Genomic DNA, 24,645 nt, shown 5'->3' with positions numbered 1-24,645 from the left:
TTTTTTAATTAGTTATAGACATAGTCCCTAGTTTCGTCATTGCTTAGTACAATTCATAGCTGTTGATACAGAATCGTAACAGTCCTCTAACATGACAAATATTTAATATAACAATTTTAAAAAGTGTTATATTTTTGACACTCTGTAATTTATAAATAATATTAACATCGATTGTTACCCAAATGATTGCCAAATGTATACATAACAAGAACTAGACTTTTTATTACCCTAGGTTGTTATTGGTATTTTACATATAAAGCAGTTTAAGTTACGGTTGAAAACGAGATGACTTTGATGAATGAAAGAAAACGCACTTAATTTGTACTTGTTTTAACTATCCAAATAACCAATAACCATTTTCCAATTTATTTACGTACACAACAATTTTGCACGAGTTCATATCTTCTGGTAAATCAAAATTATTAGCTGGAATTTAATTTATTTGAAGTGGTTGCTAAATGTTTATAATTAAAAGTTAATTAGTTTGGTGAAGTTAACGCAGAAACAGAGGGAGGTGGAGGGAAGTAGGGAACCTTGCCATCAACGAGCTTAAACTTCTGCTAAAAACTTGAATGAATATTAAATGTAACTTTGTTCTACAAAATAATTGTTTACGTTAAATAGGGCATTAATAATAAGACAGTGTATTTCCTTTTTGATATTCAGAATATGGAAATTGCCAGTACGTTTAACATTTTTTCATCTGATTAAACTGCAGTTTAATGTCTACGTATTCATTAGGCATGTTTATCTTGTCCTTTTTTGTTCAAGCAAATTTTCCATATTTGGGAATAAAAATTGTTTTTCTTTTTACTTCCAGGATTAGGCATACTATGGTTAATCAACAATAGTCTTTGACACTTCCCAAGAAGAGCGTTCCTAGCTGTCGATTCATTATCAATAATTATCCATCAAAAATGTATACGCTTGTGGAATTTAAAGTCCCGGACAATATTAAGATAGTAACACACTTCTAGTGTTTCATTGTTGTTTAAACTAGAATCGTATACAACTAGAGTAGTAGTGAAACCCGGCGTTGTCCGAAACGGCACACGGAAGATTTCTCAGGTGCCATTTGACGTCACTAACTGCTGATGTCACTTTGAGGGAACACCAATACCGCAACGATACGGTATGAGCCATCGGCCTCGGTGATCTAGTGGATAGCGTTGCGGGCTGGTATTCCAAAGGTACCAGGTTCGAATCTCGCCGGCGGCGTTAACTTTTTATCAACATATTTTTCTTAACAGCAAGTTTGGTTGGTTTGGTTAGGTTATGACAGTTTAATTTTATAATTAAAAATTATAAAATTGAATTTTAGATATTTATAATTTTATTTTATGAACAAAACTATTTTTTAGATTAGTAAACTTTTATTCGATTTTTCCATTATCAGCACGTTTGGTTAGTTTGGTTAGGTTATGACAGTTCAATTTAATAGTAGAAAATTATAACATTTTCTGTTTCTTCAGACGCAGCAGTAGACGTCAAACGGGGAAACGGCACCTGAGAAATCTCCCGTGTGCCCCACCGGGCATTGTCCGGGTCAAAATACAATGCACAATAAAGGCTATAAAAAGTGATTTGGAAACATTTGTCGTGCAAAACAAATAATACTCAGATAAACACACGTCAGCAGCGTGTAAAGCTCTTAAATCTCTACATCTCAACTAGGACGAGAGAGCAGACTTGTAAAACAGCTCCACTTTTTGCTTTCACGACTGTTTTCAAGCGCTAGCTACTACTATTGCTACTATATATACTACTACTATTGCTTGTATTTTAACTTTGAACTGTATTTTTTCTACCCCAAATTCATATTGACCTATTTTAAAATCGCTGTATCTGCCCTAGCATATGTATAAACTGATTTGTTTTATGTGCTTTATTTCAATTTAATTTTTTGTCACTCCGTCACAGGTACTCTGTGCCTATTAACTAATTAATGTGACTATGGAGACTGATCGAGAATGAGACCAAATATTTAAAATCGCCATATCAATTATTAGAGTATATAAATCGTACCCACTTCAATGTGTTATTATTATATGTGTTATTATGTGTTCAATTATTTGATTTGACTGCTCGGGACTAATGAACCTGTTGTTAATTAATGTTATCAAATGCATGATGTATTCACTTGCTGACAACTCCGCTCCAGAGCATTAAAAATGAAGATTTTACTGTGGAGTTTTATTTTGCTATTTAGCAATTCCAGGAAATACAAACTTCTAATGGGTGAATGTATCAAATATGACGTTTAACATGGTTAATAGTTTTGCAAGTAGCTCATCGTAAAACCAAAATATGGTGAATCATAATAAATTTTTTTGGTATGACGCAATTAACTAGTGTGAAGCTTTTGATGGAGGGAGGTCCTTGATACAGAAAACATTCTTCTCCCGTGACTTACAGTTTTATTCTTTATAGGTTGGCTTATAGATGTGGGTTACGAACCACGGAGTCATAGCATATTCTAGCTAATCACCATTTGGTGATTGTTGCGATTTCAACTCGGGTTCCAACATCAAAAGACCCGCTAAAGATACCCTAACCACCATCCTCTCTAATCCTAGGGGTTTTCTAATAGGTTTCTCAGTATACAAAAGATCCTCAACATAGAAAATGTTTTCGACCACTTATATACCACCTTTTGTTCTATAAGCATTAAACATACAGTATTTAGAAAATCATTTTAGCGTTACTTTTGCTAAAACCCCCTCTTATATTTGTTATTTCTCTATAGTGGAACTTAAGTTTAAGTATAGACGATACATGTAATTTCTTTCCAGACAACTAAGTTGACATAAATTGAACTACTTTATTTACGTATCACGTTTTTCATATACTGTAACAGTGTTCGGAACAGCTCATCTGGAAGCTATGTCCAAACGTTTAGCTGAGCTGAAGCGTACGCCGAGCTGAGATCTAGACAAGCGAATGACAGCTACAACTGGCCAACTCATGTCTAAGTACCGTGAAAACATATCAATTGTGAAAAGGCGACTCTAATCCTGTGAATCATCTAGGGTTTTTTTTATTTAAACAGTTCAGTAAATGTATAGGGAAAATGGTGGTTTGGTCGAGGTGTAAAACAAATGATTTTGGTCAGAGTTTATAAGGCAAATCCTACTTTATACCATGAATTTCATTTATTATAAATAAATAAAGACTAGTGTTTTTTTCACCAAAATGTAATAAATAATAAGTGTAATACTTTCATGGGTCTCTTGCGGTTATGAATGGGGTTCGATGTAAGCAAACTTTGAAATTTGATGTTAACTTAACTTTGGCTATGGATGAAAGAAGTTTAATAACGCTAATACAATTTAAAGAGGCTAGTTTTTCCAGTTTTTTTTTTATTTTAATTTTAATTCCATCGATAACGTAAGGAAAAATTATCAGCATAGGGTCATTACAATAAGCAAAGAAAAAGTGACCGTCTCAATGCCTATAGCCAAAGGAAGGTCAAAATGCAGGATTTGAGACGTTTTGAGTTACCTAAACTGGCCTCAACACGTAAACAGTTCTCTCGATAGCTAACCTAATAAGTTAGTAAAAGTACCGAGGTATTCAGTTTTAGAATACACGGAAATTGAGTGATCGAAAAATGTTTTATGTTTTTATATTTTTATCCCCAGTTCTTTTCCATACACATAGATAATAATTTCCAACAAAGAGCGTTATTCCAAGCATTTTCTAATTATACATTTTAAAATTCGTTAAAAGAGTAAATTTACAACCAAGGTAACTGGCGAATTATTGATCAAAGTAAAACCTACTTTATATAAATGTAAATGAAAAACTAAACGTATACACTTACCATCCATTGTTAAAATATGAAATACAACAGTATTTCAATTATGTTAAATCATTTCAAATTCAATTGCACTGTCATTTTCAATCATTTAAATCCAGTCCGAACCTTCGTAAACAATATCCACTTTATATTCGCACCGATATAATTTGATGGATGTTTTAAAAAGTGGCTCTCTAAAGACCGATATTTGTAAATATGGCAGGAAAGTATGATGAATACTGTGGCGTCAGTTTATTCAATAAGGGGACCAATGAAGATGTGCTCTTTATAACGTCAATTTATTGTCCCGCCCCCATTCCCTATCCTCCCCATCTTATCACCTCCTCGACCTAAATATTCCCTTTTCTCTCCCTTGTCGATATCATTCAATATTGTCAAGACGCGATAAGCCTATCGTAGCTAGAACAGTCGGTACTTAATCACAAATACTTGTTTAAATTGTAATTCTTCAATATCTAATAGTACTCTTTTTTATTTTCAGCCAACTCCTAGCGCCAAATTTGGTCCAAAAGCATTTTCTTCCCAGCGGTGCAGAGCAGGTATCGAAACAGGTAAATGACATGATATATTTAGGAATTACAACTTTTATTTCTATATGGAACCTTTTGTATGCTGTTTTTTTTTGTGTGAACATAAGTCCATATTCGTATTCATATTCATTTGGGATGGGGACGCCAAAGTGTCGACCGACTTTGCTATTAACTGAAGCGTACGATTAGCACTCCTGGTAAATAAAAGGTTATTTTTAAAAGATTATATTGCAGTGTTATTTTTCATAATACTTAAAGCGTGGTGATCTTGAAGTTTAGGTACAGACTTTGTATTTTGACATCAATACCTATTTTTGATTACTTTAAAGATTTATTCATTAATAACATTAGTCAGTATAAGATGATGTAAAATAAGTTGTACAAGACATTATAAATACTTGTATAATTTACCGTATAAGTATCTGTTGAGTCCATGTATTAATAAAGACATAAGCTTGAACAATTATGGATATACCAAAAATATATTTATCAGTGGGTTTTATAACTACATTCAATTTAAACTGACACTAAACAACTTTAACATAATAATTATAACCAAAGAATGTTCGTAGATACCACAAATTCAGAACTGTAATACAACTGATTGGGTAAATTTACATGAAGAGGGGGGCTTGAAGTTGTAAAAGACATATTAAACAGAATTCCAAGTATTCCTACATCAACAGCGCCTACCACAAGTGTAGAATATAATATAGCCCAAACCTAAATACCCAGATATGAACCACGCCATATGTTCTAAATTATGTATGCAAACTTTGACTGGCTGAACACTTAATCCTGATGAACAATCATTCAAATTTCCCAAGGGCTTATAAGCCCTACCTTCAAAACGTGACGAGAAGTTGCCCTTTAACATTAGAGTTTGCGTTTGATAACAATAGTGGGTTGTGAAATTGTAATATTTTAGAAGTATATTTGATTGTATCTTATTAAAAAAGTACAAAATTAAAATGGTAATTGCATCCTTTTAAAATGTTACAATTTACGAGTTGTAAATTATGTTGGATAACTCAAGAGAAGCCTGAAGAAAATATTAGGAGATGATATATCTAAATGAAAGAGGTAAAGTACAGTTCAATTCCACAAACCACATGCAAAATATTATAGTTAGAATAATATTGTAGATTATCACAAGGATATTGAAAATTATGTCAACCTATCAAGTATTTCAAAATGTTCTCAATTTAAGTTATTACTCAATAAAAAAAAAAACGAATAGAACATATTTTCAGAATTTATCAGGGCAACTTAGATAGTTCTTATCTTCTTAGACGGGTTTGAGGTAACTCATTGTTTTCTGGTGGTCAAGCGATGATTACGACTAAACTTAGAGGTATATTTTGATAATATACCTCCTAATAATTCTGGTAACACCTTCTGTAAAATAAATTAAAACAATAATTCTATAGAACATTAAAATGTACAAAAAAAACTTAATAATTTAAAACCACGAAAACTAGCACAATTGTCCCCGAAGTTGGTACAGTTTGTATTCATGCCAACCAAATGTAAAGTTGGCCGACGGTGAGTTTACAGCTAAAGTTGGACCATTCTTCGTTATTTCTCGGCTACGATTCCTTCTCACCAAGTTAAACCGTCGTATCAAACTTATTTGTGACGTTTTCAATGAAACTTTTACAACCATTTGAATATTCGCTGGTTTGTAATGAGTTGTTCGAAGTTAGCAAGTTTTTCTCTAATTATAGCTTGCGTTATGTCTGTTAAACCGAAGTTTGTAAACTGGTCACGTTGTATCTGTGGTTTCGGTTCGATGCACTGGGACTAGTAGTTGATAACAAATCAGTGGTTTTATTTTTGAGAATTTTATTTAGAATTTTTTATTCGAACGGGATTTAGTAACCTAGTTGGGTAGAGGTTTTGCGCGTTGTCTTTAACAACAATTCCTATAAAGGTTTCCTAAGATCAAATGAACCAGTCTTTGGAGATTTTCAAGAGTTTTTAATGAAAATATTCCACAATTCCCCTTAAATCCTAGGTAGTTACTAAGAAATAAGGTAAATCCTTATAGAGATTTGGAAACTATGACTTCACGCAGCCAGAGACTATTAATACATTGTATATTCAGATGCATATCCATTTCTTCTCAGCAGCGATTTGTATGGAACAAAATATTGTATTTTAAATGTAAATGGTATACAGTGTTTCAGAAATTTAAAAACACCGGTAAACGTTTTTTTCATAAAACGCACATCACGTATGGGACTTCTCTAAATGCAGTCATGTCTTATTAGCATCGAACATACTTTTTTCTGGAAAACCCATCAAGAAATCTTTGTAAATAAACAAATCTAATTCGCAAAAATTCTTTAAAAATGTGTGCTCCATATGAAAGGCTAACCACTAGTAGAAACAAAATTCGTAATGGTTGAGTGGTACGTTGTACTAGGTTACAATTGTCTTGAGTAAAATCGGCTAACAGCTAATAACTCTAAACTAAGATCAAAGTTAATATTCCGAATAAAGCTCAGCAAAATTCGCCGACAGCTAGTTGAAAACCGAGGTACTACGTGTTAGAGTGGGAACTTTAGAATTGGATGTGGGATTCGAGTTGGTAAACAAGAATGTCCAATCGTAAACTAGAAGCGTACAAACAAGGACTGCAAACTAACGCGAGTGACCGCATCAAACTAAACACACATCCTAGCCTCTTAACTTGGCCATTTGACTGTTGCGGCTCAAAACTTTGCCATCTACCTTTTTAACCTTGATTCTACCTCCCTTGGGGATTATCCAACTAATACAATCTTATTGACATTTGAACTATATCTACATTTTATTTCACCTCAGAAAAAAGTCTAGTTTTAAATATTCTAGAATTTTAAGTTGATGATTGCACATTAGAATGTCGCTTCAAAAGTTTGTTGTTTTTCCATAGGGCCAAGCCTTTTTTTACTTATGTCAGGAATAACTTTTTAATGAGTTGCTGCCATATATTTTAGCCAAATCAAGCCAGGTTAACTAATTTAGGCCAATGAAGGCCTAACGCCTTGTCTTAAGTATAAGATAAGGAATTGAGACACGAAGGTAAGTATTTTACGTTGTAAATAATTACTAAATAAATATTACCACAAAAAGAATGAATATCAAGAACTGGAACGAATAATCGGTTATGACTAAATGATTTCAATATATAAAATACAAACTACGGAATGTTAATTTAATAAATGTTTGCTAGTGAGATTTTAAACAAAATTAATCCTATCATAATTATGTTTCTTCTCCACCATATTGAAATTACATAACCAATCCTCAATGAAATCCCGAACAAAATTATTATTCTGGGCTACTGAAGATCATACGTATTAAACCACCCAGTGTATTTTTTTTTTTTTTTTAGATTTCTTATACAAAGAACTATATCATTCGTAGGCTATTGTAAATTGGTTGTTTTTATTGCAGTTTTATTGTAATTGTGTTATTAGTAAATTAATTATCTTAGAGCCAATTTCTACCACCAGGTCATAATAGCGTTATCACGTTGCTAAAATAAGCTGTTGGCGATTGGCTGGGTTCAAACCCGTGTCAAAATGTTCCTCGTCAAAAATTAAATATTTGTCAACAGGAAGTAAAACAGCTGATTTCAATAATACAATTAAAAGTAAAACTACACTAGCGCAAATAGAGAACTGTTTGAGCACAAGGGAAAATCAGCTGATGGTTTTCCCCTTGCTCTAGTGGGAAGATGATTAACAATTACTTTCTTTGATATCAGCTGTTATTGAAAAAAACATTCTGTTATATTAGTAGTTCCAGTAGATTAGGCAAAGACATCAATAAGCTTATGTAGTGTAAGTTTTATGCATACGCAAAAACCTATGTAGAGCACCTGAACTAATTTTGATTGAATGTAACAGGCTCTGGATAGCAAATTGTGGTCCATTTTTGGTCAAAATATCTTATTTAATAATTCATAAACATTTTCTATTGTTCTTGTTGTTGTAGGAAATAGAACATTGCTACTATCACGGCACAGTCAAGGACTATCCTGGAGCTACAGCGGCCTTCCACACATGTAACGGCGTCAGTGGCGTCATTCATGTGGGCAACGAGACGTTCGTTATCCACCCGTTCTACGGTGGCGACCTATCGGTGAGTAGTACCTAGCTGTCGATACTCATTCAACAGTAGCTATGTGTAAGGAAGCATTAAAAAAGTTCCTCCTGTAAAAAGCATTACTTTGTGTGTCTACCTTCACATCTTAGGGTGCCAGGCTCTACGGTGGATCTGTTTTACATATTACAGTAGACTTGAGACTAGATCTAGAGGGTCGTGGCATTTTCAAATACCTAAAAGCTATTGGTAAATGGCGAGATTTAAACCCTGAACCTCGGTGCCTAATCCATGCGCTTCTAACTCGTTCTCCCCTATCAGATACTGGCTTACACTTGTTGTAGACAAGGTTAATGAATATAAACTCCGACTTTTACCACTAGGGCTGTATTAAATTAGCTATGTTGGTAACCATTAGAAATCAGAAATAACATTAATTGAATTGCATTCCATATTTTATTCAGAAAAGCTTACAAAATCAAACTGAATTAACTTGACTCTCCATCCTCTATTCTTGCTTGTTGTTTACTCACATCCAGTCTGTTCAACAATTGCTTTTTATTGGTTCCAGTCCAGACTTTGGATTGCTATCAAAGCCAACTAAATTAAACATACATTTATATGTATATAAAATATTATTGTCCAGTTATTTTAAATTCGTGAATAAGAAAATAATCACACATTTCGTTTTATAATATTGCAGTGTACTGAATTGTCCGTCTTTGAGCGTAAAATTTTACTTTAAACTGAATTTTTTGCTAAAATGAATTAGGGGAAAAGCCAACCAGTCTATTGATCAAATTGGACTGGTATACTTACCATTTACATAAAGAGTTGCTAACAAGTTAAATCAGAATGTTATCTAAATTGGAGATTTGTAACATGAGTTTTGATGTTAGGTGTAATGCCTAGGTACATATACATAGAACTTATATTCTACTAACCATATTTTTTTGTTAAAAATAGATTGTTGGCAATAAATTTCTTTAAATTTAGAAAATTTGCTAAAGCTGTATTTTGTCAAATGTTTATTGGAAGATGTATAATTTATCAGAAAGAACATGAAAACCTATTAAAGCTTTACATAAACTTTTCCAATATAGTTCAATCTGTTCTGTAAGCTAGAGTAAGCAGTTTGTAAGTAGATTATCTCTATTAATGTCAGTTTTGACTTCTTATAACAATTAGATAAGCCCCTAAAACTTTAATAGCTTCAAGCATAATGTTTAATATCGCTATTAAATTGTTTATCAATAGTTCACCTATTAATTAAACTGTACTTTTTGTTACAAATATAAATTGATACAATACAATAAATTAAATTAAATTGGCGTTTGTGATTTTCCATAGGAAAAAGCTATTTAATTATTTTACCATCATCTAATGGTAACAACACTGTAATTATTTAATAAATAATTCAACCGAAAACTGTGTAGATTGATCGGCCGGTTATTAGTATGTGAAAATGATTTAATTCCTGATGACATTTATAATAAAATTATTAAAGTTTATCATTACAGTACTTATATGTTATAATGAAATATCAAGTGTTTTCTAGATTGATGAATGATTCAATATTCATAAAATTAATAATAATATTCATTCATATATTGAGCTAACTAATGTAGGTATTTGTCCGGAGTTATGTTCTGTGAATAGTAAATCCCAATATATATTTCATAAGTAATTAACAACGTTGATTGCAACAGAATTGTCAAACTCTACGAAGCTGTTTTCTTTGTAATCATCTAATTAGATATAAATGATATTATATTTATTTCCAATCAATACAGTTTATTAATCCGATCCAATAAAACACGAGTCTGCGATCGACTTTCAAGGAAAACATTCCTAATCAGTTTATTTCATCAAACCAAAACAAGATTTTCTTTGTGATGAAAAGATATTGAAAGAGAAGCTAAAGGACAATAATCCCAAAACGAAAAGTCTAATTAAAGGGAGCAATAGGAAATAAAATGAGATCTTCAATCCTCCGGATGAACAAATCCGATTCTAAAAGCACTTTGGTTGAGTCAGGGTGTAGTATTGATGGAACACGACCGATGGAATTAGTCGTTTCATTAGCTGTTCCATTTTGCGATCTTTTGTGAAAATATGTACAGAGATACCGATTCGCTAATCCTCTTTCAGATTACATGGGAGACGTGTACGTCATGAAATTATTATTCTAATTATATTTTCAACATAAATTAGTTAGGAGTTTCTGCATCATTATGTATATTTTATTACGATTTGTGACAAAACCCGACCAAATGACGAAATTAATTCTCTTCCCTAAATTTATTTGAATTATAGCTGACATATGCATAATGTATGTATGTGTTGGAAGTATTTAAATAAGTTGACATCTTGCTAGTTTTTGTATTATATTAAGCATCCAAAGAAATTGGTTTGTAAATGCACGGTTTTTCAGTCAATTAGTATGGATACCGTAATCTATCCGAGAAACCGAAGCAAATTTATTTGACTTTTAAACAATATATAACGTGTATCGGTGTATTTAAAAATCAAACCAATCGGTGTAAAGAAGTAGTCTAATTTTGCAAAATAAATGTTACCTTAAACAATTTAAGTTACTAAATGAGCAAGTCACTAAAGTTTATCATCATAGCATTGACATTATGAACTATATAGTCATTTACACCATAGAGTTCAGAAGGAAAATAAACAATAAATTTTGAATTGGTTTCAATCTTTCTTATATTACCGGTTAGTTAAGAGCAATAGTTGATGTTCTGTCGTTGCAAAAGAGCAACTTACTCTAAAACCGATAGCAGAAGTTTAACCCTCCTCGTCTTACGTTTACGTCTAACCTTCCCATTCCGAAGCGTTAATAGCTTCGATCAAAGACAGAAAGGGTCTAAGAGGTTAAGCAAGCTTGTATGTGTTTCTGGTAAGGACTTGCTTTGGGTGTTTCGCAGAGTTAGACCGCTAACAAGTTAAAGTCGGATTCCATCAGTTAATACCGTTAGAACATTAAAATTTACAGAAGAAAACTTAAAGGAGGCCAGTACATAGTTAAGTACGATAATACATACAAACTCAATTGTTTTATTTAAATAAGTAATACAAGTTGAACTTTATATTCAAACAACGCCCCATTTTTTTTCATTTTCATTCGAGCAATGTACTCATTTTTCAGAATAAAATGAGAAAATGCATATTTTCAGACGTTACTAAATATTTACTTGTTGAAAGATGTATGGTACTTACTTGATACTTGCTACCCCACGCTAGAAATATTGCTTAGTGGTTCGCAATAATTATTATGATCGAATTAATGACGTAATAGACGCTGCTTTAAACTAATGCCTAGTAGTAGGGCCGATATTAAAAAAGGTCTTAAATAGTGTTTTCCCCTTTTCTATCTATCTATATATATATATATGTCGGGAATTTTTATATTTATCATAGGTAAACAATTGTATAGTTTAACGTATCATTTATTTAACGAAGTAAAAATCCCTTCCCTCCAAATCCTACTGTTGCAAGCAGCCTGCGCTTGTCATCCATGCACCCTATTCTTCATCCTGGATGGTCAGTAATCAATCCTCTAGACCTAAAAGAGATATCCAACACCATCTACTAGGTCAATCCCTGGTACTTTTTTTGCGCGGTAGTATAGAATTATGTAATACTATTTTTTTTACTGTTTTCAATGAAGTAACATCAAGGCCACTTCTCACAATATATTACTACTTAAGTTAACTGTATAATAAAGCTTACCTTGAATAATATACAGGGTGTTTTTTTGAAAACTTGCATCTTTATTTATGTAAAAACCGCAATAGATATAAATATGCAGTTTGTGGGAATCATCTATGGACGTAGGGGCCCATTTTTTTTTATTCAACGTTACATTCACATTCCCCCCTTCCCCCCCTGCCGCCAACTTAATTTTTTTTTAATAGCAAGGTACCCATTGTGACATATCAAATGAAAGAACATGAAAAAAGAGAATGTTTGGTGAAATTTATTTTTCATTTGATATGTCCCTTTTGCTATAAAAAAAGATATGGGTAGGGGAAAAGGGGGGGGGATTAACTCGCAAATTCATGAGCCGATTTTCAATTTTTATCACCAAACATTTTCTTTTTTTATGCTCTTTCATTTGATATGTCACAAAGGGTACCTTGCTGTTTAAAAAAATTAAGTTGGGGTCAGGGGGGAAAAGGGGGGGAAGTGAATGTAACGTTGAATTCAAAAAAATTGGGCCCCCTACGTCAATAGATGATTCCCGCAAACTGCATATTTCTATCTATTGCGGTTTTTACATAAATAAAGATGCAAGTTTAAAAAAAAAAACACCCTGTATAGTTTGGATATGTTATAGCAGAGAGAAGTGGTTTTAGACAGTCCCTTGAAAATTAATTATATCTTGGGAAACATCTTGTTCAGATATAGCCTGTCTGCCTAATGACTCAGTACCTATTTATTTGCAAATACAAAATAATTTACTGGCCATACAAAATACAATTCTGTCCGAATTCCCAGGATAGCCTAGACCATAATCTAGAAATTATCTCATGCTTTGGCGTTCATAGTTATTTTTAAGACTTCTTTATCTTCAAGATGTATACACCAGAATATATGCACTTTGATTTGTACCAAGACACAAATTCATTTTTACATTATCTCTTGAACTCTTTTCAGTTGACCTTTTCACCACGTAAGCTTAAAGGATGTGTTTTTTTTTACTAGGTTTCCTCTAAATTCATTCTTTACACTGATTTCATTTCCACCATTTTGACCACGTGAAGCGAAAAAGGAGTTGATAATATATGAACGTTGCAAACACTATTTTCGCTGGTTCCATGTGTTCACCCACTATATTGATGTTTTCAAAATTTAAGTTTATAAAGCATCTTTGTCCTAGAGACACAACATTTCTCAAGTAATTTTGGTTTTTATAACGTTAAATTTTGGAGTACATTTACCAACATCGTTTTTAAACCTGAATCAATAATCCCATAAGAACACTTAATTATACCTAACTACAGCAGCAGTTACTGAATAAGCGAAGTGAACTTCATGGTTTGTCTATGTGTCTAAGTGGGTGTGGGCGTACTGGGCGTGGAGTATTTGGTCGTAGCGATGATCTCCTCGTCCTTGGAGGCTCTTCTTGACTCTCCTCTTGAGAAGACGGTACAAGATTCATCGAAGAAAAGGTGGGATGAAGCGAAGGAGTCGTAGATGTTCTTCTTCTCCTCACCACCATCGTCAGGGCTACCAACCCCGATACGACGAGTACGGCAACCATCGCTGTCGCTATTGTATCCATCAATGCCCACCTGTGTATAGAGTACTGGAAGGATTTTAAATTTAGTGTTCTGGCCATGGATTAAATTGTATCTTGGCAACAGATACAACCTGAAAAAAATCCTGTTATTATCCTAGGCAACGGAAGTTTTATTTGATTTATTTAACAATTTTAAAAGTGTTTTAAGCATTTTAGATTTGATTTTACAAGAAAGTTTCAATGCTTCAAACGCACAATGGTATGCGTAGGATATATGGTAAAATTACTTCAAACAGTTACAAATATTTTTAAGTAATTTTATATAGCTAGTAGGTAAGAAATAGTTGTAAGATCACATCAATCATTTAGCTTATCGTGGTGAAGTATCCAATTATCTATTAACATTAAATATTTTACATTCAGAATTAAGATATAATATTACAGGATCAGCAATAACACAGTCCTAAAGAATAAATAGCTATTTAAATGTTTTGATTAAATAGAATGGGATGAGCTTAGGGCGCTAGATGATCATGTTTATTTCCTATTTAGTTATTTACTTTAGCTATTTACTTATTTACGTATTTGAAAAATACACATGCTACGTGCTCGTATTTACATCGTACGTGAAAGCAAGATGGCATTTTAATTCATGTAATACACATGGATTCAGCCAGGCAAATCGGAGGTAAACCCTATGCTATCCGATATTGCTGGTATTCTCATGAGAGGGGACTCAGGGGTCCCAAGGAGGGTTTAGGATGCATTCCCCTACGAGACTATGACTATACCACTCAGTGTACCGGTTCAATAAGGAAATTTACGCCATACTGTATGATAAGAAAACTAATTCGCATGCCGTTTTATAGGCTTTGGCTTCAAATAAACGGTTATAAAGAAATAACTACTTATTAAATAGGTTATACGTCTTATTAATTAAGTATAACTACTTAATATTGACCAAGTATGTCGACATACATATTTGTATGTTGTAGCTTTGACTGTTAATACAAGAAGTCAATGGTTGTAGGTAGTTAACAATATATTGTAAGTTTATGAGTCTATCGTTTATAGTTTTACAGTTACATTTTAATAGCTTTACAAAATCTTAATGAATTATTATACTAATTGATTATCTTTTGTTAATTTTCCATCGAGTTCCAAAGTTCTGTCACAAAATGATTGAATTACTGTAAAAGTAATAATAGTTTACGCAACGATTGCGTTAAGTGAGTCTTTACGACACGAGTAGAAAATTTAAGGCACGAGCCTTGGCGAGTGCCTTAAAAACTTCTACGAGTGTCGTAAAGACTATTAACGCGAGTTGCGTTCACTACTTTACCTACGACCGTTTTTTAATTACTATCAATCTGGATTTAATTACTAACAATAACTACTGATAACTTTTTAGAGAGGTTATGTTTTCGTGTATTGTCATTGCCACTGAAAGTGATGCAACGACTTGTTGTGTAATCAGCTGATTTCCTGTAATTACGTGTTTGTTAAACTTCGTTAAATATTACATTGCTAGCCGCATTCTTACCATAAATAATATTGTATCAGGTACAATTTGGCAAATATTTAATTTATTTTTGGACTTCCACCAACTTAATTAAGAATACGCGAGTATCAACATGAACAAGTCGGATCAACAATTAAATTGGTCAACTGATCAGCTGACCAGCTGATTAGTTGACGTTCGAAGCATTACAATTTTAATTCTTTTCTCTCAATACTTGAACCTCATTGGTCCGTTACCTGTGTGGATATGAGAAAACTATGCGGATATGAAATGAAACTATGCGGATATGAAAGTAAACAGCTGTAAAGTGAAACTTTTCAATTCTAAGAACTGGACTGAAATGGCTACTTTAAAAAACGGTCGTAGGTAAAATCTATTAAGTAGTAGTTTTTCACCTTAGGAACAACTTTTTAAGTTTTGGAAAAGTAACCAGAGACTTTAAACGCGTTGAATAATTACTGATTATCATGACAAAATAGATAAAAAATAAGTGCTCCGGATTTATATTATTGCTGAGAACCGTTTATTATAGACCTTCTTTAAATGTTGAAAATTTGAAGATCTGTTACCTCGTTAGCGTTTATAATCCCTATTACAGATGACGGAGGTAAATCTTAGTCCACAATGTTGGTGGTATGTCGCAGATATCATATGAACTAACCCCAACCCCCTCTAACCACCCCTTCTACAGCCCCCCCCCCATACACGTCTCCCTATTCACTCGTAATTGAGTTCCCATAGAACGGTGTTGACAGGAAGCTTACTCCTTGGCAAAGTAATAGAGGGTATTATACTCTATGTGCTGTGGACTAGCGGGAAGACACTGTCTATCGTGAGTTTTGGAAATGTGTATAAGCTCGTAGGGGGTTATGGGTAATAATTTAGCTGCAGACAATTTAGATGAGGTTATCATATATCGCAGGTCTACATTAAAGAAAATTTTCAGGAAAAGAGGAATTATGTTTAGATTAAGTCATAGTACACATGTGGAATTTTTATTCCATCATACTTTCAATATTTGAACAATAGAGGAAAAACAATTACAGGATGTATCAATACACTCTAAAACAATAAATAATACAAACCAGAACAATTGGTAAACTATTTTAAGCAGCGTTGTGAATTAAAAGGCAATGTTTACTACGTATTGTTGTATCGGTGCACTATATTTTTGCTAAAATAATAAAACATGCATTGACGATTTGATGAATAGATTAGTATTTTTTCTGAGCCTGTCATCTGTAAAGTTAGAAGTACATATTAAAAAAATAAAAAAAATCTCATAAATACCTACTAGTTTTTGGGACATTTTGGGCATTGTATTTATTGAGTTTTAAAATGTATATTTTATTATACGACAAATTACCTAATTTTGGTAAATCATGGGAGAAGATTGCTACTAGGTATCTAGTTTTTGCATACCTTTAAAAAAACTTGCCTATCTAATTGTATTTTTCAAACTCTACTAATAAATTAACTAACTTATTTCAAACTAGCGTTTACGTACTCATATTATTACCAAAGCAACACAAACGTTCACCATCTAACTAAAACATAACAGTTTATTAGCAAAGAAATGTCGGGACATATATCGACTAAAGTATTCCTTTTAGATTCGATATCTTCAGCAAAGATTCTTGGACGTTCAAGAGACGAGCGCTTTGTTTAAAGATTTGCCCTCGGGGCCTCTGTGTTCTTTTGATATCAGATAGATTCCAGGAGAGTACATCTTTTACTTCATATTTCAATGTTTGAGTGGATGTAAGTAGAGGGAATACGGGGGTTCTACATCGCCCGAAGAGGACCCTCTTTGGGCGAGGTGAGTTATTGGTTGAGATGTGGGGGCAGGTGGTATGCGGGTGTGGTTTAGTATGTAGTGTGTACGTACTAACCTTACTTAATGTACTGCATACGTAGGTTGTCTGCTTTCCCGCCATAACCTCACTTTACGTACTGTATACGTAGGTATACCATAAATTATAAACTATATTTGTTTTTTGTTAAATTGTGGATAAAAAGTGTGTGCCTCGACCGGGTATCGAACCCCGGTCTCCTAGGTAAGGGTTTGAAGTGTTATCCATTGGGTTACGGTGCCAGTTACAGGTCCTGTGTTTATAGTGGTAAATGACAACCTCATAAACAATCCTTATAGTCTTGAAAAGATATGGTATTTTCCACTACTGATTTGGTTATACCTTTACATTTTTTTTATGAGATGTTCATCTTCAGATCTGCTTGCATACATCTTTGATCTTAACCCTGCGTGTTCATACATGATTTTTCCTTTGAGTTCATCTTTGAATTTTCCAAACGTGTTAGTTATACCTACACAAAACTTTCAGGTTGCAAATAACTCATCAAGTCAAGTAGTGTAGAATTATAATATCGCGATAATAAGTAACGCTTCTTTACTATGTGGTTTTAATTACCTTACACTTAAATATTTAGAGGAAATATTTTTCCATTTGTAAGGTAAACTGCTATTAGTAAAATAAACGTATAGATCTTTAAAAGTTGTTCGAATAAAACTTTTGTTTAGGTATGAATTAAGTTTAAAGGCCTTTTCACACCGGTGTACTGGACGTACTGTACGTTTGTTAGGTTTTTTTTCAACAAATCGCTGTCCATGTTATCATATAAGCTCGTTCACACCGCGCGTACAGAACACGTACGCGATGGTTTTCTGAGAATCGCTCGGAGAGCGATTTTTCTAAATCGTACGTGGCGTACATGGGCTCGCGCATGCGCAGTGAACACTTCAAAACCACGTGCTCAGCCAGTGTTACTTGTCTGACTGCAAACGAACAAGTGTACGTTTTGGAAGTTTCTGTGCGGTGTGAAAGGACCGCGTACTGTACGAACTGCCCGTACCAAACATACAGTACGTCCAGTACGCCGGTGTGAAAAGGCCTTAAGAGTGTGTAAATCTTTGATAGTCATTCAGTAAGTAAATGTGTGACGCCAGAGTGTCAGCTCCAATTGTTAAATAAAACGTTAAATAGTTACCTAACATGCAGGGTAAATACTAAAATTGTATACATAAATTTAAGGAGAGCATTCAAACATAACTATAAAACCCAAAGTGGTGTTTCTTTTCTTTATGCTTCTTAAGCTAACTAAAAAATACGTGTGTCAACATTAATGAAAAGGAACTCCGTGGGTGGCTTAGACAACTAGGAAATACTCTTATTTCATCAACCAAAACTTTTTTTTTTCAATGATTATCAAAAACATTTTAAAGATTTTTAACGATATAATAATGGCTCCGTTGAAAGAAAATCACAATACTATTTACAAATGAATAGTTAAAAATGTGGATTAAGAAACAAATTAATAATTCAGTACTGTATGGTGAACATTATCACTAGGCATCTATCATTGATGAACCTGCTAAATTTTAAATAAGTCTATTTATTTGGAGCGAGTTAATTTAAGAACACTATCTGAAGGAATTGCACCACATAAACTTACACAGAATTCAATTTCCATTTTGATGTTAACCAGAAACATAAATCTAAGGTAATGTTTGCTTGATACCCTAACTTTATACGAGTTTTGCTTGGCCTTTTCAAAAGGAGTATAAGATTAAAAAATACATACTCAGTATTGTAGTAGTTTTGCCATGTGACATTTATTCTGGCACATAGACAATTTAGTTCTTATTTTGGAAATATAACAATAATTTGTTACACATCAGAGTTTTTTTTTTTTTTTTTTTTTTTTTTTTTTTTTTTTTTTTTTTACTTTTGTGCCTACAAATCACTAGTTTACACATTAGTAGGAGTTTTACTCGTGCCTTGTTTAACGGAGTCAGTGTATACAAAAGAGACAATTTTGGTTGTCTTTTAAAATGTCTGAAAAATTTGTTTCACATATACCATTTAATTTAGATACTAAATTGAACGTATTGAGTAGTTTGATAATACAGTAGTGCGTTTTTGTTGGCTCAGACAGTAAAAACTTATATAACCTACCTAGGATACAAAACTAATGATTGATTTTAATGTATAATCTAATCACATGGTGAATGGTTTGTACTGTAAACGAAAAAATATCGCAATAGTGTTAACTGTTTACAAATAAAATATATATAAATACCTCCGCCGCAGCAATCCTGCCGACTCAGCAAATTTCAATTTGTTTGAATTGATTTTCATAAAAATTAATTCTTTTAAAACGCAGTATAAGAGCCTAGGTTTATATGACATTGATTATTAAATTTTAATCAATATAATATCCATGATTAAACTTATCACGCAGGATCTAGTCTGGAAATAGCTGTTCCACTAGCTTAATCGGACGGGGTTTCATTATACACTATTGTAGTGTATTGAGTTTTTACCAGACACCAACCAGCTGATTATATTTAAGAACAAGTGATTATAAACAAAAACATAACCTCTCTTTAGGAGATATGGGTAGTGATTGTTAGTAATTTAGTCGGTGGAAATATATCAGGACTTGTACAGATTTTTTATTGTTACGTTCACTTAGAGTAGTATGACATAAAATATAGTATGCAACTCGGCTAAAATGTGTTTATTGAACCACACTCGTCCGGTAAAAACCTATTTCCAGAACCAGAAACTTAATATACTATTACAGCATTCCACAAATATTAGAACAGACTCAGTGTAGACTAAAAACATAACAAACTTAAAGAATCCTATACTAATGACATTAACATATAGAATAAAATCAATATTTATTATACAGTGTTAATAGCAGCATTATAATTTGGGAATATAAAAAAAATTACCACACAGGGTTAATTAAAACACTCTGAACCTTAATTAATTAATTAATAAAATCTGGATTAATTTTTTTTTTTATATTATAATTATTTACCTGTGACAGTTCTGCTTGTTTACATTCAAACTGTGTGGGTTTGTTCTTCGTTATCATTGATAACAAACAATGTTTACTTTAAAAACTCTAACCTCAGAACTTGAATGCCCACGGGACAGAGCCCTAGCTCAATATCGGAGCGGGAACAGTTCTATAAGTATCCTCGTAACTGTAGCTTAATTTTTGGTCAATTTGAGCCCAGCTTTATAATACTGTAGTAAGATAAATCCAACTATGTGATATTTGTCGGATATTTACAGACACGTATGTACACACAGAAGTAAACAATACGCCTATCGTTTAACCGGTCATTTCATATTTAGACAAAATAATTAAGCCCCTTACAAACACTCAGGCGTAAATAATCCCTGAAAATAGTTCTGACCAGGAACGGAACACGTTGTACCCAAGATTGGTTAGTTTGACTAATGTATCATTTGATAAAAAAAAAAAAACTAAGTTAATAGTTTTGGTAATTGTCCAAAGTATTACCCTCCAGGTAATATTACTATAGACTAACATATGTTTTAGCCATGATATTACAAATACTAATTAAATAACAAATTTACCATTGAATTTGCAATATCATATTTAAAATTCAATAAAAGAAATTACGATATTTGGTTTCTAATATATTAGAAAATGTCATATCAAAGTAAAAGCACAGGATACCTTACAAACAACGGTCAACTAATAATGAAAATAAATGTATGAAGGTTATTAGGAATAAACTTATCCGACTTTACGCTGTATTAATAGAAGCTGGCAGATCTCTGTTATCATAATTTAAAATTGATCTGGACGCAAACGTAAACACATTATTCACACTGAACATATGTATATGTGTTTAATGAAAAACAATTGAATGCAACAGAAAAAAAATAAGACAACAAAGAAATCATTTACCCGAAAATAGACTCAGTCATAACTCCAGTATGTTTTATCTATACTAGATTTCTCGAGTTTCTACACAGTGTAACTTGAACCCACTCCTAAAACAGTGTATACTGCAAAACTTCAGTACTGCGGATGTGGGCTAATTATTTACTGCCAAGAAGCTAACAGGTGCCCTACCGGCTGCCCTACCACCTGCCCTACCCAACGATGTATCGTTGGCCCTACCGGTTGCTCTACCGGAAATATATTTCCGCTTTGAGATTAGCATTTCTGACAAAGAAGGGCAGAATGCGGTCAGCTCTGGAGGCAACAACACAGAGTTCGCTTTCACTCCGCTCTATTATGAGGTAGGTAGTTAAAGCTATTATGATTTAATATCAATTATTTAAAAGTAAACAAATATTACAAAAAAAATTGAGTATTAGCTACACTTAAATAGAAAGGCTTCGTTTTGCAACTGTAATTTAATTGGATAAACCTATTTGTACTTAATTTGAAAAACTTTTAAATGTAATTTTACTCCAGCTATCAGGTTTTTGCAGGGTTTCCTAATCTATTTTTAATTCCCTAGAAAACATCACATTTTTTATAATATCTTAAATACTTTTAACATTTCAAATGCCTTATGCTTCGGTATAATAATATTCATAAGTCCTTATTTTTTTATTTGATAGACAATAAATAATAGTAATATGATATAATTTCAATTAAGGAAATAAAAGAGACGTATAAATAGTTATTAATTTAAAGTACAACTTTCACCTTATTAAATATTACTATTTTTAAATTACTGTATGTGACTATGTTATTCCATGAAATTTAAAATGTTGACGTATATGTTTTTATCATCACCGCATTAGGCTTTAAAAATAACATTCAGAATACCATTTGTAACTGAGATATTTAAAGTAGTGTTATCCTGATGTCCTGATGGAGAGTTTGTTTGAAAGTAATGAGTTCAAATGACAATCAACAATTAAACTCATCAAACATAAAATCTGGCAAACGGAATTTCGCTGAGTCTGCAGGTTTGCTGCAACAGGGATTACAGTTCATAGTATTAAGGTCAGGTACTTGTTTTTAGAGTGTTCGAAATTGTTACTGTATAGATTCCTTTATTCAAAACCATTAAGTACTGTATATTTAGGATGTCGGGTTTAAGTTTATACGACCTTACTTGATGTAATAGTACAGGATTATTCACTTACATAAAATACAAAATAACACATAGCCAATAATATATATGAAGTGAGTCTGAAAAATACATATTTATTGTATAGCATATACTATGTTTCTCGCAACTATTTATATGAAATATTAACTATCCAAGTTTCCCCATAAACATTATTACAGTAGAACCATTCTCGTTTTATTCTTGCTTCTCTTGCATCACTTTAGACTACTTAGAGTATACAAACTTGGTACATGAATTGTGGTTAAATAGGCCTATAGCTATACAAAGTATTAAGTTGAAATTTAAAAGAAAGTTTCCACTTAAAACTAACTAAACATGGTGAGGTGGCCACTTAAATTTTCCAATTTTAAATGTACTGTATTTAAAACTAACTATAGTACACAGAGAGCTTTTTTTACGCGTATAGAAAATAATCTATCGATGGTTACATTAAAACACATTTTGTATTTTTGTGCCATCATTCTTAGAAAACCATTGTTACGCGTAATAGATTTGAATTTTTTTTTTATTTTTCCCTTATTGTTGCCCTGGAGCAAATCTAATCATCGTTAAGTTATACTTGTCAAAAATTTGTTAAATAAATGGTATCAGCAATCTTACACATACTTTCTCCCCATAAGCTTGTCAACAACTTTTATCATGGGTAAGCAGTGGGAGTAACTATAATAATTTTGTAGGAAGAATCACAAAAGTTGGAATAACTTTTAAACCGTAACTTTTACAACAATGAGGTGTTGTACTATATTTTTGTTATAATTATAAGGACCGTAACATATTATTTCGATCAAAACCTGATTTTCTAAAAAAAAGGTTGACTTTTTTAATTATATGGTTTTATGGCAAAATAACATAAGTTACAATAACGTTTAAACAGTAATTTTTACGGAATTGGGCTTGTACTATTTTGTTTAGAATATAAAGAACTATAACATACTAAGTTTTAAAAAACTCGTTCGCGTCATTTTTGAGAAAATTCGATTTTCCGCTATTTTACAGGGTTTTATAGAAAAATCTTTAATAAAAATCTAAATAAAAAAAACATAAAAAACCTTTAAAGTGTTGAGGACCATAACATACTAAGTTAAATAAAACCGATTTCTTTTTCGAAAATCCGATTTTTTATTTATCAGGTTTTTATGGGAAAATAGCATAATTTACAATAACTTTTTAACCGTACATTTTTACAGAAATGGAAGTCGTAACATTTTGTACAGAATTTAAAGGGCTACGACATACTATTATTTTATCAAAATCGTTCTGTCCATTTTTAGAAAATCTGATTTTTTTTCGTTATTCAATAGGGTTTTTATAGGAAAATCTTAAAAATGAACACTTAAAAAATGGAAAAAAACGCCTGGAGATACCATGGATTATAACCCACCCACCAAACTTGATCTAAATCAGACCACAGGTGTAGTGTCTAGCACTAAACACATCCAGACACACAGACATCACTTTGAAAACCACTTTTTTGGGGTTCAGAAGGACCCAAAATGGATATATCCATTCAAAACTCAAACTCAAAAATTTTTACGAAACCAATACTTACTCCATTTACTATGTATAGGGGCAAAAAAGTGACTCAAAACGGATACCGGTATATCCAATCAAAACTGTGACTCAAAAATTCTGACGAAAACAATAATTTCTCCACGTACTATGTATAGGGGTGAAAGTAAAAAGGTTTTAGGAAATCAGCTATCACCACAGGCTAATGGCAAGACATGGACCCGGGAACAATTCACTTTTTCGTTATGATGTCTCGATGTCTCCAGCAGCTAAAAACACCATCCGTTCAAATTCATATTAGATAATGTGAACACACAGCGAACCTGTTGATTACGCGAATTTACACGTAACTGAATCCATTAAATATTTTTGAATAACATTAGGTTTAACGAATACCTAGGTTTGCTGCTATGAGGGCACAAATAAAGTGTGTTTTTTTTCTTTCTAAAATATAGTTTAGTACAAACAAATAAATTTGTCAAGTTTGATCAAAATGTATCCATAAACAAGCAAACTACGACATTTTACAATATTCTCCATAAGAATAACATAGAAATAAAAGATTAACATTTTTAGAATTTCGTCTCTTACCAATAATCGTACAAAAACACTTTGATATATTAAATTATTATTTTGAGATTTTTAAAAAGGTTTAGAGAGAAATTGAAAACTATTATGTTTTTAGGTTCAAAAATAATAAAAACCAATTTTACCACATAAAACCCCCTGTAAAACTTCTTTTCCATGGTCCGATCATGCTGGTTCGTCATTCTAGTTTATCCCGCCTTACACCTTTAAACCAAATTTAATCAAAATCGGACAAAAAATACTCAAGTTATCGCGTTCACGGACATATATACAATATACGATACATATGTACAAATCTACAAATATATACATATATACAAATTTGAACGAATGGTTTTTTTTTGGCCTCAGGGGACATCAAAATGAAAAAAGTAAATCGGTCCC

At 32.4% G+C, this 24,645-nt stretch overlaps 1 protein-coding gene across 13 annotated transcripts in view; it reads left to right on the top strand.

Moving 5' to 3' along the window:
- The window catches only part of LOC129002646 (disintegrin and metalloproteinase domain-containing protein 11), a 718,527-nt gene that overhangs the window by 559,291 nt on the left and 134,591 nt on the right, over positions 1 to 24,645 (top strand). For all 13 annotated transcript variants that reach the window (XM_054430614.1, XM_054430611.1, XM_054430608.1 and 10 more), the window contains 2 exons: positions 4,302 to 4,371; positions 8,335 to 8,481. In XM_054430614.1, coding sequence (XP_054286589.1) covers positions 4,302 to 4,371; positions 8,335 to 8,481 — 217 coding nt within the window. The remainder of the gene's footprint in view (positions 1 to 4,301; positions 4,372 to 8,334; positions 8,482 to 24,645) is intronic.

Source organism: Macrosteles quadrilineatus, unplaced genomic scaffold (genome assembly GCF_028750875.1).
Source record: "Macrosteles quadrilineatus isolate MER2022 unplaced genomic scaffold, UCM_ALF_1.0 Scaffold_9__3_contigs__length_116548681, whole genome shotgun sequence".
In the NCBI taxonomy this organism is placed as follows: Eukaryota; Metazoa; Arthropoda; class Insecta; order Hemiptera; family Cicadellidae; genus Macrosteles; species Macrosteles quadrilineatus.
The sequence above is the reverse complement of the archived record's forward strand: the minus strand, read 5'-3'. Positions and strand labels throughout refer to the sequence as shown.